Source organism: Apus apus, chromosome 3 (genome assembly GCF_020740795.1).
Source record: "Apus apus isolate bApuApu2 chromosome 3, bApuApu2.pri.cur, whole genome shotgun sequence".
Taxonomy (NCBI): Eukaryota; Metazoa; Chordata; class Aves; order Apodiformes; family Apodidae; genus Apus; species Apus apus.
Genome location: NC_067284.1, coordinates 92943738 through 92960925, shown reverse-complemented (window position 1 = coordinate 92960925; position 17188 = coordinate 92943738). Strand labels below are relative to the sequence as shown.

Below are 17188 nucleotides of genomic sequence, written 5' to 3'. Positions count from 1 at the left end.
CTGCAATTCTTTACAAATCTCTGTGAATGCCCAAGCAACCTTGTCTCAGTATTTCACATACTTGCACTGCATTGCCTTAGGTTCACCCCTTTAAGTCTGGACAGTGGTTGAAGGAACTTCAAATACAGGTCTGTTAACTTTCAAAACCACAAATAATTTGATTTGCTTTTTTCCCTGCATCCAAGACGAGAAAGTTGAAATGTTAAACAAAACTCACCCCCAAAACCCCAAATCTTTCACAAAAGTTCCAACCACAGAGAAAGTCAATTTCAAAGTTGTGATTAAGGATTACGATGGCATTCTCCTTCCCATACTTGTGGTAACTCTCTGGGTCAGTGTACAGGGTGCAATCGGTGCCTGACCACCATTCCAGCAACATCACCATCTCTGGAAAAAAAGAAAAAGAAATATGTGAATACTTGTTGTATATGAAAAGACACAAATTAGTAACAAGTTGAAAACCAGCAGTAACCTCAACAGTGCATGGCAAAGAAAGGGTTGTAATGAAGCTGACATACCATAAACCACACACTCACATATCTTGGTACAGCAAGTTGGGGGGACAGGGGAGAGAAGGGAAATAAGGAAATTGAATGGAAGGAGGGAAAGGAAATTTTCAACAGCAATACTGAGAAAAAGGAGTTTCTTTATCTGAAAACTGTGAATTCAATGCTACAAATTATTTTATCAAAATACATGCAAAATTAGGATTCATGGTTTACAACAGTACAACAAAATGACATGAAGAACAGAACAAGCTTGTGGGAGAAACAAACACACCTATTCCTGCCACATATAGGTCCTCATGCTCCTCTGAAGACTGCACAATTATAGACAAGAAAGCATTTTGGACAAGACACCTGCAATCAGGTCTGTTATATGTACACCTTATGCATCATCATGTTAACTTGTCAGAACTAACAGTCACATGTCCTCCTACAGCTGATGCATTTCACAGGGATGTATCAATCATCCAGAGCAAAGTCAATAGCTCAGACTGGATGAAGAACATCCATCCTCAGACCAAAGCAAAGGTAGGTGGCTGGCAAAGAGTGCAGGGTCAAGAACAGTTATCAAGCAACCCATGTATGAGATTAGGGGACGTCGGGACTGAGAGCTGTTTGTCAAGACAGAAAAGAGGAGGAATTAAGGAACACATTTGTTTTCTGTCAAAGATACCACAAAACTTCTGCACCAAAGCAAAGGTCTAATGTGAGGAGTTATTCTTTGTAAGTGAAACTCGTCCCCTTCTCAGAGGATATCTGTGCCATATCAATATCTGTGCTGGAAGAATGAGACAGCTGGGATGCTCTCCTAGATTCAGGAAAGCCCCAAAGCACCACAAATTCTCATTCACCTCAGGGAAGATCAAAACTAGGCCAGTCTTTGAAACACTTTTGAAATCCTTTCAATTTAGGTCCCCTACTGGCCTCAACCAGTGACCAAAAACAGCTGAGAACAAGTAATCTGCATTTTCAGTCATCATTAGCAAAATTAATTGTGTGAAGCTTTTGGATGACATTGTTCTGTAGACTGGAGAACAGGCATTAGTGACATGAATGTATTTTATCTAATAGCATTATAGCCAGGCTAACAGACAATTCTCTATCCAAATAACATTACCTTAATGTGATAAAACCATGTTTATGGCACAGAGAAATGATTGACTTGTCAGTCCCCTTGCTTTCTTCTAATCAGGGCAGGTAACTGCTGTTGTAAAAGGAGTACATATTATTCAACGCCTGCTATTATGCTTCAAAACAACAGTCAGAGATGTAGAAGGAAACCTAAACTGCCATATGTTAACTGAACAACCATTTCACTGGTCAGAAACTGCTTTCCCAATGAAAGCTAAGGATGTTCAAATACAGGCTGGGTGGAGAATGGATTAAGAGCAACCCTGAAGAGAAAGACTTGGGGGTGATGGTTGATGACAACCTCAACATCAACCAGTAATGTGTGTCTACAGCCCAGAAAGCCAACCGTATCCTGGTCTGCATCAAAAGAAGCATGGGCAGCAGGTCAAGGGAGGTGATTTTTCCCCTCTACTCTGTTCTTGTGAGACCCCACCTGGAGTACTGTGGCCAGCTCTGGAGTCCTCAGCACAGAAAAGACATGGACCTGTTGCAGTGAGTCCAGAGGAGGGTCACAAAAAGGATTAGAGGGATAGAACACCTCCCCTATGAACACAGGCTGAGAGAGTTGGGATTGTTCAGCCTGCAGAAGTGAAGGCTTCAGGGAGACCTTACAGCAGCGTTCCTGTACCTGAAGGAGGCCTGTAAGAAAGATGAGGACAAACATTTTAGCAGGGCCTGTAGTGACAGGGCAAGGGGTAGCGGTTTTAAAATGAAAGAGGGTATATTTAGACTAGATATTAGGAAGAAATTTTTTACAATGAGGGTGGTGAAACACTGGAAAAGGTTGCCCAGTGAGGTTGCAGAAGCTCCATCCCTGGAAGCATTCATGGTCAGGTTGGATGTGGCTCTGAGCAACCTAATCTATTTGAAGATGTCCCTGCTCACTGCAGGGGGGTTGGACTAGATAACCTTTAAATACCTCTTCTGAACTGAACCATTCTATGATTCCATTAACTAGACTATCCTTAAGGTCCCTTCCAACCCAAGCAATTCTATGTTCACATCTCAGCAAGAGAGCTGAGGAGATAGAGAAGTGGCTTGGCTGTGCTTCCAGACTTCCCCTGCTAAGATGTCTTGTGACACAGATTCACAATTTTACATCTTTCCAGGGGTGCAGATTTCTATTAGATTTGTATTGGAAACAAAAGTCCTCCACTCCCAAAAACACAGTAAAATTTAATAAAAACTGGGGGGAAACAACCCACACTGTAATTTGCAAACCTTTACAGAATCTACAGTCACATCCTTAGGCAGAACACAATCACAGAAAAGAAAGGATTTTTGTGACAGGATTAGTTTGTCTTTTGCTTAACTAGGAGCCCAACTAAGAATAAATGACTGCCAGATGGGATTTTCTTTTTTAACCTCTACTGTCTTTAAACCTATTGCCTAGAGCAAACAAGTAGAGAAGATGACTGTGAGGCCCCCTTGAAGAAGGAAAAAAACCCACACCAAACCAACTTCAAAGCCATCCCGCTTTGTGGGGTTTTTCTATTTTGCCTTTTCCTAAGGAATTTGAACAAAACTAATAATATGTAATGAATCTCATTATACGGGTGTGGCACATGCACAGAGCTCTTCAGTTACGTATTTTCAGTCTCAAATACATTTAAAAAAACCCATAAAAAACATTGTGGTCAATGGCTCAATGTCCAAACGGAGGCAGGTGACGAGTGGTGTCCCTCAGGGATCAGTACTGGGACCAGTGCTGTTTAACATCTTTGTTGGAGACGTGGACAGTGGGATTGAGTGTATCCTCAGCAACTCTGCTGATGATACCAAGCTGTTTGGTGTGGTTGACAACCTAGAGGGAAGGGACACCATCCAGAGGGACCTTGACTGGCTGGAGAAGTGGGCCAATGCCAACCTCATGAAGTTCAACAAGGGCAAGTGCAAGGTCCTGCACCTGAGTCAGCACAACCCCAGCCATAAATACATGCTGAGGGGAGAATGGATTGTGAGCAGTCCTGAGAAGGACTTGAGGGCGGTAGTAGATGAGAAGCTCAACATGAGCAGCCAGTGTGCGCTCGCAGCCCAGAGAGCAACTGCATCCTGGGCTGCATCAAAAGAAGTGTGGTCAGCAGGGCCAGGGAGGTGATTCTGCCCCTCTACTTTGCTCTGGTCAGACCCCACCTGGAATACTGTGTACAGTTCTGACATCCTCAGCACAGGAAAGATACAGACCTGTTGGAGAGGGTCCAGAGAAGGGCCACCAAGATGATCAAAGGCCCGGAGCAGCTCTGCTATGAAAGTAGGCTGAGAGAGTTGGGGCTGTTCAGCCTAGAGAAGAGAAGGCTCCAGGGAGACCTTATAGTGGCCTTCCAGTACTTGCAAGGGGCCTACAGGAAAGCTGGGGAGGGGCTTTTCATCAGAGAAGATAGTGATGGAACAAGGGGTGATGGTTTTAAACTGAGAGAGCAGAGATTTAGGTTAGATATGAGGAAGAAACTCTTCACTATAAGGGTGGTGAGGAACTGGAATGGGTTGCCCAGGGAAGTTGTTGATGCCCCATCCCTGGGGGTTTTTAAGGCCAGACTGGATGAGGTTTTGTGCAACACGATTTAGTGGTAGGGTTCCCTGCTCATGGCAGGGGGGTTGGGACTAGATGATCTTTAAGGTCCCTTCCAACCTTGATGATTCTATGATTCTATACACAAAAATAGGTTTGATTTTTCAGGCTTCATATGAGCAGGATTTTTATTTGAGTAAATATTGCATAAATAGGCCCCTACTCCTAACCTCACATGCCATATATATGCTCAGGCAGCTGCTGCAGAAACACAAAGCAGGCACTGAATGCCTCTGTGTTAGATACATTAAATACCATCTGCGAGCTTTTAAGTTTTTAGCTTGTTTTTCATCTCATTTTTCCTATGCTTTCTTTCTCCCCAGCCTCCTTTCTCTTTGTGGTTCTCAAGAAATGATTAGTAGTGTCAGTCTGTGCTACTCTTGCATTGTGCCAACATCCTGCTTCCACAACCACTCACAGAAATTTATTACCCAGAAATTTGCTGTGGTGGCTCAGCAGCACAAGGTCACTCATATACACTCTCTTCCCTCCTTCTCAGCATAGACGATCAGTGCATATTTCCTCTTCTTTGTACACCAGTCAGACTGTATAATTAAAAAACAATTTATGTAGGGGGGAAAAACTATTCTCTAGCCCCGAACCAGGGAGATTCTTCAAGATTTCTAAGGCTTTCAAGAGGTCTTGGAGTTTGAACATCACAAATGAGCTGGTAAATTCACATTCACCCACGTCATAGGGGTTCACACCTTATAAAGCAACTCCTCCAGTGACACAAGCACACAATTAATGCAAAGGAAGGAGAAACACCAGAAGAACTTGAAATCTCTCATCCCTGCTTTCCTCGCAGTACATTACAAGTAGCTTCAGGAGAGGCTGATGGTAGGGAGAAAATATGCTTTCAAATGCCTAATACAGATACACCTCCAAGGCTGAGCCACCTCTAACTAGTTATACAAAAAACATTTAAGAGAAGAAGGGAAACACACACAAGAGTTAACAGAGACTTGTTATTTTCCACCTCAGAGTTTTTCAAGAATGAGTCCTTTAAACAGTTAACACTGTTCTACAGAAGTTTCCAATAATTTGTTTAGGCAACTAGTCTTGATAAGCCATGGAAACATTTGCTTACAAGATTAACCATAAAATACCTATTTTAAAATGCAACTGAAAGGATACTTAGGTAATGACTCTATAAGTACAATAATTTGAAGGTCTTAAGTAAGTATGTAACCTGTTTAAAGAGCAACAGAATTGTTTCCCTCTGTGACAGTTGTAATTTTCTTTAGCCTATGTATCAAGGCACCACCAAGAAAGAGGATTTAGAAAATTCTTACAGGAATATATGGCAAAAGCATAGTAAACTTTTCAATACAAGTTAAAAGCAAGACAATTTGTTCAACTGTTACCACCATTTCAAAGACCAGACAGGGTGAATGCCTACATAATGAGTAAGAACATTGCATAGAAGACTTGGAAGAGCATTTCCAAGTAAATAAATACATATAAAGATAAGGCTAATGAAAGATTAAGAAATAGCATAGTCCAGACCATGTCTGTCTGCGGAAAAATTACAAGAAAGACTTGCTATCTTTCCAGATTTTCAGACTACATCTACTAGGTGCGCCTCCTAAACATTTTCTATAGAACATATTAAGTCTACAGGTAACTAAGAAAAGTAACTCTCTTATCTTCTCTGGACCACTCAAAAGTCCTTTGTGTACCACTGACAGGGTTAAGCCCCTGAATATACATCTATATTAACCACAAAACTGCCCAGGAAGTTTTCAAAACACTCCCAAGTATTGATGACGCCACAACTTCCTTACACAGGCTATTCTAGTGCCTCCCTATGCCATCTAACCTGACCAGTGATTTATTTCTGGTCTCTACTCCCTTCCTCTTTGCAGGAGCAAAGTAATTATGAGGAAAACTTGAAGGCAGGAGTTCTGTTGTAAGCTTGCACTTACTAGCTACATAAAACAATTGGAGCTCAGAGCTGGAACATTATTACACATAAACTATATATATATATATATATATAAAAATAGCATTATAAAAAAAGCATGCATGTATTTCTGTGAGGGGAAGCAAGAACTAGTTCCGGGGCTGGGGAGGGAAATGGGAAGTCAAGCAATGCCTTCCTCCTTTCCCCAAGATAAGGGGAAGGTCATTCATGGAACCCAGCCAGATAATGCATCAGCTCTCCAGCTTCAAGCTTTCCTCTCTTTCCTCTGCATGAGCAACACATGCAGATGTGCACGTGAGCACCAATGAGCTGTAATGAAGTAATCTGATCCACTCCAAGACAGAGGTCCTGGCCTTCAATGTCTAGGAAAATGCATAAATCCACTGGCTTAAACAGAAGAGAAAACCAAAATCCAGCCTCCTCTTGCCTCAGCACCACCACCCATCACCTACCCAGCCACTGACCGTACCTGGTGATATAATCACTGTTATATTTGGATTTCATTTTCCCCTCCTTTACAGCTGTTTTGCAGCAAAAGGGAGAAGACTGATGTGGGAAAATCATGCACACAAATTTAAACACAAAACCAAAAAAACCTTTCTGTATTGGCTGCTGGTCTGCTTTTGGAGAATTTTGCCTCAGTTCCCACAGAACATCCTATAAGCAGTGTTGTTCAAGGGAGTTGTTTAATTCCCCACCCATCACAATAATAACTGGATGTGCTTGAAGGAAAGAGATAAACACAGGCCATGCTGCAAGATCCATTTATTTCAGCATTTGCTTGCAGAAAAATTATTTTAATGTACTTCACCAATATATCATTCCAACAATCTGCTGCTTTTGCCACAAATTACTGAGGAGTATAGCATGTGCTGATCAAAGGGGTTAGTACCAACAAACAGTGAAAGAAAACATGCCACTTATGACACCAACATTTGCTTCATACAGGCACAACACCAGGCAGTTGAATCTCTTCTGAATGTGGTTTCTTGTTGCCTAAAACAACACTGGCTTTTTTTTCTATTGTGCACATGAGCAACACCACACAGGAACTGCTTAGCAAAGAAAAAATGGCTACAATGCATCCACTGCAAGTCACTGTGCAAAAGGAACACCAGTTTTGTTTCAACTCTAAGCAACTTACTATACACACACACACTAAAAAATATCTTTTTCTTTATGTATACTTGGCCTCCTTAGGTTTCATTATTTTTACGCCTGCATATCTTAAATTAAATAAATACTGTCCCTACTTACCTGCTTTGAATCAACATTTTCACTGTGAAGAATGACACATTATGCCATTAGGTTTATTATCATAGAATCAGAATGGTTTGGGTTGGAAGGGACCTTAAAAATAATCTAGCTCCAACCCCCATGCATGGGCAGGGACACCTCCCACTAGATCAGGTTGCTCAAAGCCCCATCCAACTTGCATTGAATACTTCCAGGGATGGGCCTTCCACAACTTCCCTGGACAACCTGTTCCAGTGTTTCACCACCCTCCTAGTGAAGACTGCAAATCATCCACATTAACCATTTTTCTTAATTGTATGCAAACTGCTTTCAGCCAATCAGACAACATAATCCCAAACAGTAAGGACCAGATACACTCAATACAGCCTCCAGTCATCCATGCAGTCAGGCACTGTCTGTCACAGTGTTTCATAATGTCTAACAAATAGCAATTCACTGAAGTAATCCCCACTATTCCCAAGAAAAGCAGGTTAGGCTGCAGATGTCAGTACTAATATAACAGCACTAACTTACTCTTCTATCTTGCACAGACTTTGTCTATCTTAAGCAACCAGCACAATTCCCTATCTTGACTGCTATTTGCATGCATCTATTTCTGAAGTAAATTTAAATTGCAAAATTAAGGATTTATACACTATACAACACCATCTTGATGTTTAATAGCTTTCTGGCATGCACTTCAATGATAGGTTCTGTTGAGGTGGCCTGTTAGGATGCAGAAGACATTCTAGAGAAGCATGTTCAAGAGAAGTGGGTTTGCCCTGACTGCTATGTGAGGTCTGTACTATGAAGCAGCTTTCCTGAATGAGAAATGTAAAGAAGCAGTTATCAGGAAAAGTTTTGCTCTGTCCTTACAAAAAGAACGCATCTTACCTCAGCAAGGAGTAGCTGAGGTCAGGTTTCCACAAATATTAGATTATGCTTTTTATTAAAATATTCAGTACTTGATGCACACAAACCAGGAATCCAGTACTTTTACCTGTACGGGCACCGACAGGCATAAGAGATGAATGTTGGGAAAGGAAATATTAAAAGAGTAGGTGAGAAACCACTTAAGAAAAGGTGTTAAGTATTCTGCAGTGATCAGTGATGCAGCATTTGATAGCCGTTATCAGTTAGTTTAGCTTGGGTTTTGTACAGCAACTGCTTTCTAATGAGACAACCAAACAACTATCATACTTTGGCATGAAGACCCACCCTGAGACAAAGGAAAACACCACCATCCATCACACATTCCTCTCCAAGCATGCCTTCATCAAGTATGACCCTACATCATGCTCAGCCTAGGGGAATGTGCAAGAACTTCTGTGTCCTGCTAACGAAGTTGTTGCAGCAACAATAGTTTAAATGAACAGTAGATATCAGGTTACTCCAGTTCCCACTTCAATGTTAGGACAGCATGTTATTGTCTAAATCCCAAACCAGAAGTTTAAATGAGAGCAGGGTGACCCATATTAAACATAAGCAAGTGCCATTTTAAATTAATAGCCTAAAAGAAAATCAAATTTGCAGTGGTTACAAATCTGCTCCAAAACTTTTATAAAATACCAAACGGATGGACAAGACTTGCCAACAGGTATTTGAATCTCTGCAGTTTCTTTTAAGTTCTTTCCTGATATTAGAAGGGCTAGAAGCAACTTGCTCTGAATAAAAGTTAAGAATTTGGCATAACTTAATAAGCTTTCAGAAGAAAATTTTACAGGACTTGCAGCATGTACAAACAGAGAAAAGAACACCAGATAATTGAGGAGGCAAACTCAAGTTAAAAATTCACTAGCTAATGAGAAGAAAAAAAATTAAAAAAAATTTAAACACAGGAGTCACTAGATGGGCCCAGGCAATTAAAGAATGTTACCAGTTTTGATCAGGATTTCAGAGAAAAAAAACCCAATACATTGGTAAAATTTTGCACAGTGCAGGCCAAAAAAGAACTCACCTACTAGTACAGAAAAGGCTAGGAGATACAGCATAGAAGTGCAAGTCAGGACTGCAACTTAAGTTGTAAAGAAAGCAGATTTTTGCTTCTTGTTCCTCAATAACTGAGGCCATGATATTTTTTTTTTGTGTGTGAAAAAATAGTGTAAGTCAGGTCGTTTTGGATTTAAGTGAACAGGAGAAGAGGGCAATGGATGGACAATCTGTTCTACTGGGATAGGCCCAGAAATCTATTGATGAACCACCCCATGCTTCATTTGATTATGGTGGGTTTTTTTCCTATTATTTGAGAAAAACATGTTATGCATTAACCCAAGTCAGCAGCTAAGCCAAGGAGGTAGGAAGATCTGTGCTTCAGGTCTATGTGTCATTACCTGATAACTGTGATTTTTATAGACAAAAGACAGACTTAAAATCTAACACATTCAACCTATACTATAAGCCCTTCATACAGTACAATAAAATAAATCACTATCAAATGAAAGAGAAACTGAAGATTCATAAACACTTCTAAAGTAGAACTAAACTAAAAAGTGCAACTATGTCTTTTTGCTGTCTTTTGGTCAACCTGGATAAAGAAAGATCTCCTTGAAGTGTTTCTGAGGAAAAACATTACATGAAAATTAATAAATTTTGTGGATGACGCAAAGTCAGAACATGCTTTAAGAATCAGATAACCTTAAGAGGTAAGGTAACAGAAATTGAATTAATTTCGTTAGGAGAGAGATCTGTGTGATACCTTGAAGAACTAATAAAGTAGAGCTTCATAATTTGGAAATTTGAAAGGAAAGAGATATCTGGGAACATCAGCTCACCACTGAAAGTTTCTGCTCTGTTCATATTATGCAGATCTAAGAAGAAAAAACATGGCGGTAGGATATTTGTTCCTGGAGAGAAAGGGAATAGCACATTGCACTACTGAGATAATCTCTGACAGTACATCAGTACCAGACACCCATGCTCAGGAAAGAAAAGCTGAAAGAAAGCAGATGTAGACCAGGGCTATCAGGATGACAGGAAAAAAAACCCTGGCTCACTCAGGCTATCAAACAAATGTTGAAAGAGGATTGGGTTGCTCCCCACAAATATGGCTTAAGAATGCAGTGCAGAAAAAGAACAATTTAAACTAAATATGACTAGCAGAAGAACAACTGTGTCTAAAGTGACTGAAAATACTGGCAACTGAGATTCTGAAGCTTCTCCTAATTGCTTTGGCAGATTATAAAGCTGGTAGGTATTTTTAAATTGAACAAGATTAATCTTAAAAATAGTACATTATACCGCTGCTAGAAATAATATTAATTTATTTCAATAACACAAGCACTAATTTCTGGTCCTATTTTTCGTCATTAGGAAAAAAAGTGCAATTTTTCCAAAAACCTACTGTCTTATAGACCAATGTCTCCTCTCTCTCATCACTGCTTGAGAAACACACTGTAGGGCTATGCTACCACAGGCTGCAACAAGCATTCACTGGAAAAGGAGGAAGCCAGTATGTTACAGAAATATGCAAAGGCTTCTGCTTCAGCAGGGTAGCATCAGTGAGCACCAGTAAGCAACCTTTCCCAAAGCAGTTCTCAGCTGAAAATCCCTTCTGGGGGGAGTAGGATCTGAAAATTCATGTATACATAAAAGCAAACATGAACCACTGAATCACAATTCACTTCTTTGACATAACAAATCATTAGAATTAATTGTAAACTTAATTGTAAGGCTATCAACAAGGCCCATGCTTAGGACTCATACTTTCACTCGGAACAACAACTCACATGTTCAAGTGACTGGGTTTTTATTGTGTTAGTCTGGTTTGGTTTGGTTTGTTTTTTTCCCATATGCATTGCCTATATGTACTAATTAGATCACCTAAAGATCAGGAAAGTTATTTGACTCTTAAGGGAAACATTCACATTTTAGCCATATATTAGGAGGGAAACTGATTTTCACATAATTTCTCTCCTAGTATATATTCCTACGATAGTCTTAATTTCTACAGAAAGCACATTTATTTTCTTTAGTTTCAAAACAAACAAAAATTTAGACTTTGGAAAGAAAAACACTTCAGAACAAAATGGCTCATCAAGAGAGAAAATGCCATTATTTTTGTTCCTCTAAATCCACGCCTTCAACATGTTTAACCTGCATTTTCAGTTACTGACAAGAAAGAATATGAATTTATCTCAGAGAAAAATGACTGGTGATAAGAGACTACTAGTTGCCCTTGAAAGCAATCTCCAGCACAAATTGAAAGAAAAGTGAATTTTATTAGGAAACTAAGCAAAAGGTAATTTAAATCCCAATAAAATCTGCAGTGCTTTTAAATAAAGCCTCTAGTTACTGAGAGTTACATTTCACAGAGATGTAAACATACAAAAAAGAAGGAATTGCCATCTCTGCAGAACAGCAGGACAGGAAAACTAGATGTCATGGCATCTAAGGTTTCTGTTCTTTTCCAAAAATATTTGAGTCTGGCTTTTGATTTCAGATAACTAGCACACTCATAAGAAATACACACATATTGCCAGAAATAATATGCTACAAACAATTTACTTTTAGGAATTAAGTCAAGAACTTCTTCCTATACACAATGTATTCTATCTGAATTTCAGGACAGGAAATAAAATGCTGACTGAGTACTTATATCATCAGGGTTAATGGTGAATAGACACGGAACCTCTAAAACTTTAGGAACATTGTTCAGAACAAAACCATTACTCATTTTTCACTTACATTCCATGAATTCCCTGTCTCTGCCTGTAATCTTACATCACCTCATCATGTGAGGTCTTGAGAGACAAGAACTACGTCCTGGTGCTTATTTTAGCTTTTTAATCTCTAACTGTGACTTTCAGAAAGTGCTCTTTAAAGGGACAATAAGGTGAGCGACTACAAATCAAATAAATGGCTTTCATGAATTAGAAGTCAAGTGCTATAGATCAAATATACCTATCAAAAGATGTGACTTTTGTACTGGTTGTAGCGTGTAACTTCTCAAACTGAAGTTATCCAAATTTATAAAAGTTGGCATTTTAACACCACACTTTCTTACCAGAGAATGTAACCCATCAGAAATAGCACACTCTGTTAAGACATTCACCCAAAGCATACAACTATATTACACCACAGATAAGGACATCAGTGCCTCTCAAATCACAGTTAGTTTGATTGTGCCTGCATTAATATTTCCTCAAAACTTCAATGCAGCAAGAAAGTTAGAAAAAGAATCGACAGGCAGAATATCACAACCTGCTCAGACAGCCTGAAGCTCATGCACTCCAGCAGGCAGGGATGTGAAGATTCCACTAACTTGCCTAACCTCTTCCTGCTCAAACTAAGAGTCCCCACAAAAAAAAGACGTTACCAGCTTCCTGCTCTGTAGTCCCAGTGGCTCAATATAACACTGCAGAAATACTGTGCAGAGGTAACTAGCTGTTTGCTTTTGCATGTGTGCTACAATAGTGTTGTACTCAGAATTATTTCCATTGAGTAATTTTCCTAGGAAACACAGTTTTAGTTTACATGGTACATGGCAACCTTGCATAATCATCAGACTCATATGCTCTTCTTCAGTTTCCAAAAAGACAGGCTCTGTCAGTTACAAAAGGCAGGCTGTGCTTCTCTGGTAACCAAGACATCTTCCTATTCAATGCTTTGCAAATTATTTAGAGTAGCAGACAGACATGCCATTTCAAGTAGGTACAGGAGGAATAGCTATTGCTTCTTTCAAAAGGCACAATCTGACTTGTCACAGCAGTAGCAAAATAAAGGCCCACCATGTAAATGAAGCGTGTACGTGTTTGGAGTAGAGAGTTATCACAAGCTTAGATGTATACGCAGTATTGATATTCCTTTCAACTTTAGCACAAGTATTTCTAGCACAAAGAATCACAGAAAACAAACAAAGAAAAACAAAGAAAAACCAGGAAAAACTTCAAGATAGGGGATACAATGTTACACAAAGTACACCAGGTACCAGAATTTTATCCCATGACAAACTGATCAAAATGGTACAGAAATCCCAGAATAATGAAGACAGCCTATTGCAAAAGTCAGATATTTCCTTGATCTTAGCTAGATAATTCCTTTTTGAATTATTGTTACCACCTTTGTTGCCCCAGTTTCCTCGAAATTAAGGATACACAGGGTCCACATGACTCGCTGACTTGCATGCAGTATTTACCAACTTGCAAGGTTACAGAGACAAAGTTACCCTCTTCCCACCCTCCAGGCCATACACAGTACTGATTTACAACTGATGTAAATACTCTGCTTTAACTCATACAGGCTGACATTTCCTCTTTGCATTAGGAAGACTTAGAACTTTTTAAGACCAACCCTTCTTATTGATCATCTGGACTCCTCATAGGACTTGAGCCACTTGAAACAAAGAGAAGCACAGTAATAGCCCCAGTTCAGGTTACTATATCAAACCCATCAGGGGCAGACAGCAGAGTTGTTAGGTTGCCAGCTGGCACAGTTCCTGAGATCTTTGAGGTTCTGTGCAGGCCATCTGGATGTTCTCTAAAAGCCTTGCCTAAAAAGCTGGGATGCAGAAAGCCAGTGCAAATAAACACTATTTAGCATTTGAATTTACCAACCTTGTTTGAAGGCTTAGACAATGACCTCCTGTGTTATCAATATTGCTCCTTCAATGTCTTTGCATCAGCTTGCACCACAATGGAACCAGGATAAGGGGATACGAAGAACCTAGAGGTACTTCAGTCCTCTCTCACTATGGGCCTGTTACTTGAAAATTGTGTAATTCTTACCAGTTCAGATCTTTCTCCATCTAGAATTGTCATGTAGCCCAATAGCAGTGGAAAGAGCAATGTCAGCAAGTTCCATTGAAGGACAGAAATCACTCACAATCTAGGATGCTGTGAACATAATTCCTTCCTATTTTTTTCTGATTGCCAAGGGGGTGACTGAGAAGCTTGTGAAAAAAACAGCACAGGAGCAGAGGACAACACTCCAGCCAGATGGCATGCAAAGAAAGGCTCCTCCAACAGCCTGACTTTGTGGGATGAAGTTTGCATGGAGGCTTCCATGAGGAAGAAGTCAATCCAGAGTCCCCCAGATCCAGATGTTGCAGCATATCCAGTCACTCCTTGATACAGTACAGCAGTGGGCCAAGCAAGCAGATCTTAAAGTTCAGCAAGGAAGACTCTGAATTATGAACTTTGTGCAAGAGATACATCTCCTTGCAGTGAAAGATGCACGGGAAGGAGTAAAGTTTCTTCCACAGAGGGTCGAGCTCAAGGGGCCAGCCCCAAACCTGAAAAGGAAGTCACTCTCCAGTCTTAGCTAAGAAAAAATAGCCAAACAAAAAGGGAAAATTAAATCTAAAACATGATTTAAAACTCCATTTTAAAATATACTTGATTTTCAAACCAGAGCTGACCATTTATTAAAAAAAAGCTTACAGAACTCAACAAGGAATGTGGACAGGAAGTAGGATTTCATCTAACATCCCTAGCTGGGTGGCACAGAGGGAGCCCTAGGATGGCCACAGTGCCCACACTCCACTGCTCACCATTGAGATGCAGAGAGCAAAGGCAGGGCATGCAGTGTAGAAAAACAGTCCCCAGGCAAGCATGCAAGGCAGCATTCTACTGTAGGGAACAGGCTACTGAAAGCAGAGCTCTCTGATAATTGCTCAAAGGCATGCTCTATAGGCTAAAAGCAACACTTCCTAAATGTGCCCTTTGGAATATTACAATGCAAACAAAGTTCCCAACACTTGGTAAGTGGTAAACATAACTTCAAGTTAAAAATCACAGATTACAAGAGAGGGTGGTATATTATGTAGCTAAAAAAAAAACCAAGTCAAAACAAAAAATCCTACTCTCCCAGCTGATTCTATAAACTGTAAGAATCAAATGCAACTTTAAGGTGAAATGTGATTTTTTTGCATTAGTCCTAAGTAAACATTAGTTCCTGAAGACTAATGGTGCACAGATATTTTTTTCCCTGCTTCCCTCTCCCCCGAATACATCCTAACATTTACTCGAGTTTGCCAGATCCTCAACTGGCATCAGAACAATCCTCACCTCCAGTGTAGTCACTGTTACACCATGCTGAGTTTTACAAAATAAGGATTAGAGTTGTCACATCCATTACAAAGCTAAAGCTTTATCTGTGGTTTGATCTTCTTGGCAATTTAACCTCAATGCTTGTTTAGTCATAGAATTAAAACCTGCACGACATAGCTACTGTAATAAGTGAAAAATATGTTGCTTTATTGAAACATTATGGCTATAATTTTGAAGGCTGACATTACACAACTACAATTCCGGGGCTTACTATGCCTCAGCTCCATGCACACAATCCATTTCATTTTCTTAGAGAATGAAGACAACAAACACCTTATTGATAAAAAGTGCTTCACCCTTTTTCATGGAGTGTCATCAATGTTTTCTTAGATGAAACATACCAAATGAGATAAACTACAGACAGTTCAATACAGCCAAGCTGGCATTCCTGTAACACTGCCAAGTTGTAATTGCTTTAGGAACCAAGATCAGAATCAGATTTAAAGCAAGATATTAAATGCACAAGCTGTCAATGTATCATGAAAGTCAGAGTATTTCAGATCCTCATAAAATTATAGGAACTGAGAACTTGTGGTTAAAACCTGTACATTAAGGCATGCCTCCAAGTATCGAGCCAGAAGCCCTGCTCTGCACAGGACCCTTACTGCATGTGTACTGGCATACCATACCACTTCTCAGCTTCTCCCCAGCTCACATTCCCTTATTTCTTTCCGTCTTAAAATGCACACTGCTCATTCAAGTTTGAACAAATAGATTATCTCCAATGTAAAGCCCACAAAATGTAAAACAATTTTTCTTCAATTGAAGAAGTAATTTTAAGTTAGCATCCGTACTCTTGAATCAAGAGGTTTCAATTGATGCTGCCATCTCTAGCACATCCCTGAGCTACAGGAGTGGAAGAATACAGAAACAAGTTTTGTTCATTTCTTTAGCTACTATTCCTTTTAAACCATCTCCATGCTGAAAGTTAAAAGCAACACTCCTTTCAGAAAACAAACAAACAAACAACAAACCAAACAGCTGTGCACTTCAAACATTTCATTTCACAGTATTTTTCTGTCTTTTATCCCTACACAGTCTGCCTACAAAAGAGCTTCTTCCCTCCAAGTTACATGGTGTGTGGAACCAAGCCAGCCTCACAAGCACAATGGGTTTAAGGCACATACAGATCTTCAGGAGCCAGTGTTTTAAAACGCTCTTTTAAAACCCTTTGGGGAAATTAATTATTTAACAGCCACATGTCAGAGATATTCATCTCACATTTGAAAGCTCCTCTTACTGTTCTTCCCCAAGGAATTTAGCAATACTCGCATGTTTCAACAAATCAGCAGTTCCTCTCAGCAACAGGACTTGTCAGTGCAGATAACAATCGAGCAGGCATTTCCTCCTGAATCTTTGTCCACCAAGACTGTCCTCAAAGGCCAGCACACACGTCTCCTTGTTGAAGACCTAATGAGGTCCCAAAGGCAGCAATAGGAATGATCTTCCAATTGTAAGACCAGAATTCAGTAGAAGAACCCTTCCAGACAGACAAGTTGGTCCTACAGGTTTCTTCTACTGACATTTATTTTTCATATTTCAAGAAAGACATCCTACAAAAGAACCCACCTGCAGCAGGCACTACTCACATACAAGAGCAGACAACCCTCCCATCCCTTTTTTTGGTCTTTCCTATGTAAAAATTCAATCATGCTTACAGGACCTTTCTACAGCAACAAATCAGTGACACAGGCTGGAAATACAGGAGAGATTCCAGCATCCTGACTCTTACTCTTCGTATGAAGGCCAGAGACAGCATTATTATTCCCACCCT

General features: G+C 39.9%; 1 protein-coding gene across 3 annotated transcripts in view; it reads right to left on the bottom strand.

Annotated features, from left to right (window-relative positions):
- AGPAT4 (1-acylglycerol-3-phosphate O-acyltransferase 4) overlaps positions 1 to 17188 on the bottom strand; it is a 77589-nt gene that overhangs the window by 36177 nt on the left and 24224 nt on the right. For all 3 annotated transcript variants that reach the window (XM_051615310.1, XM_051615312.1, XM_051615311.1), the window contains exon 3: positions 218 to 387. In XM_051615310.1, the coding sequence (XP_051471270.1) occupies positions 218 to 387 (170 nt within the window). The remainder of the gene's footprint in view (positions 1 to 217; positions 388 to 17188) is intronic.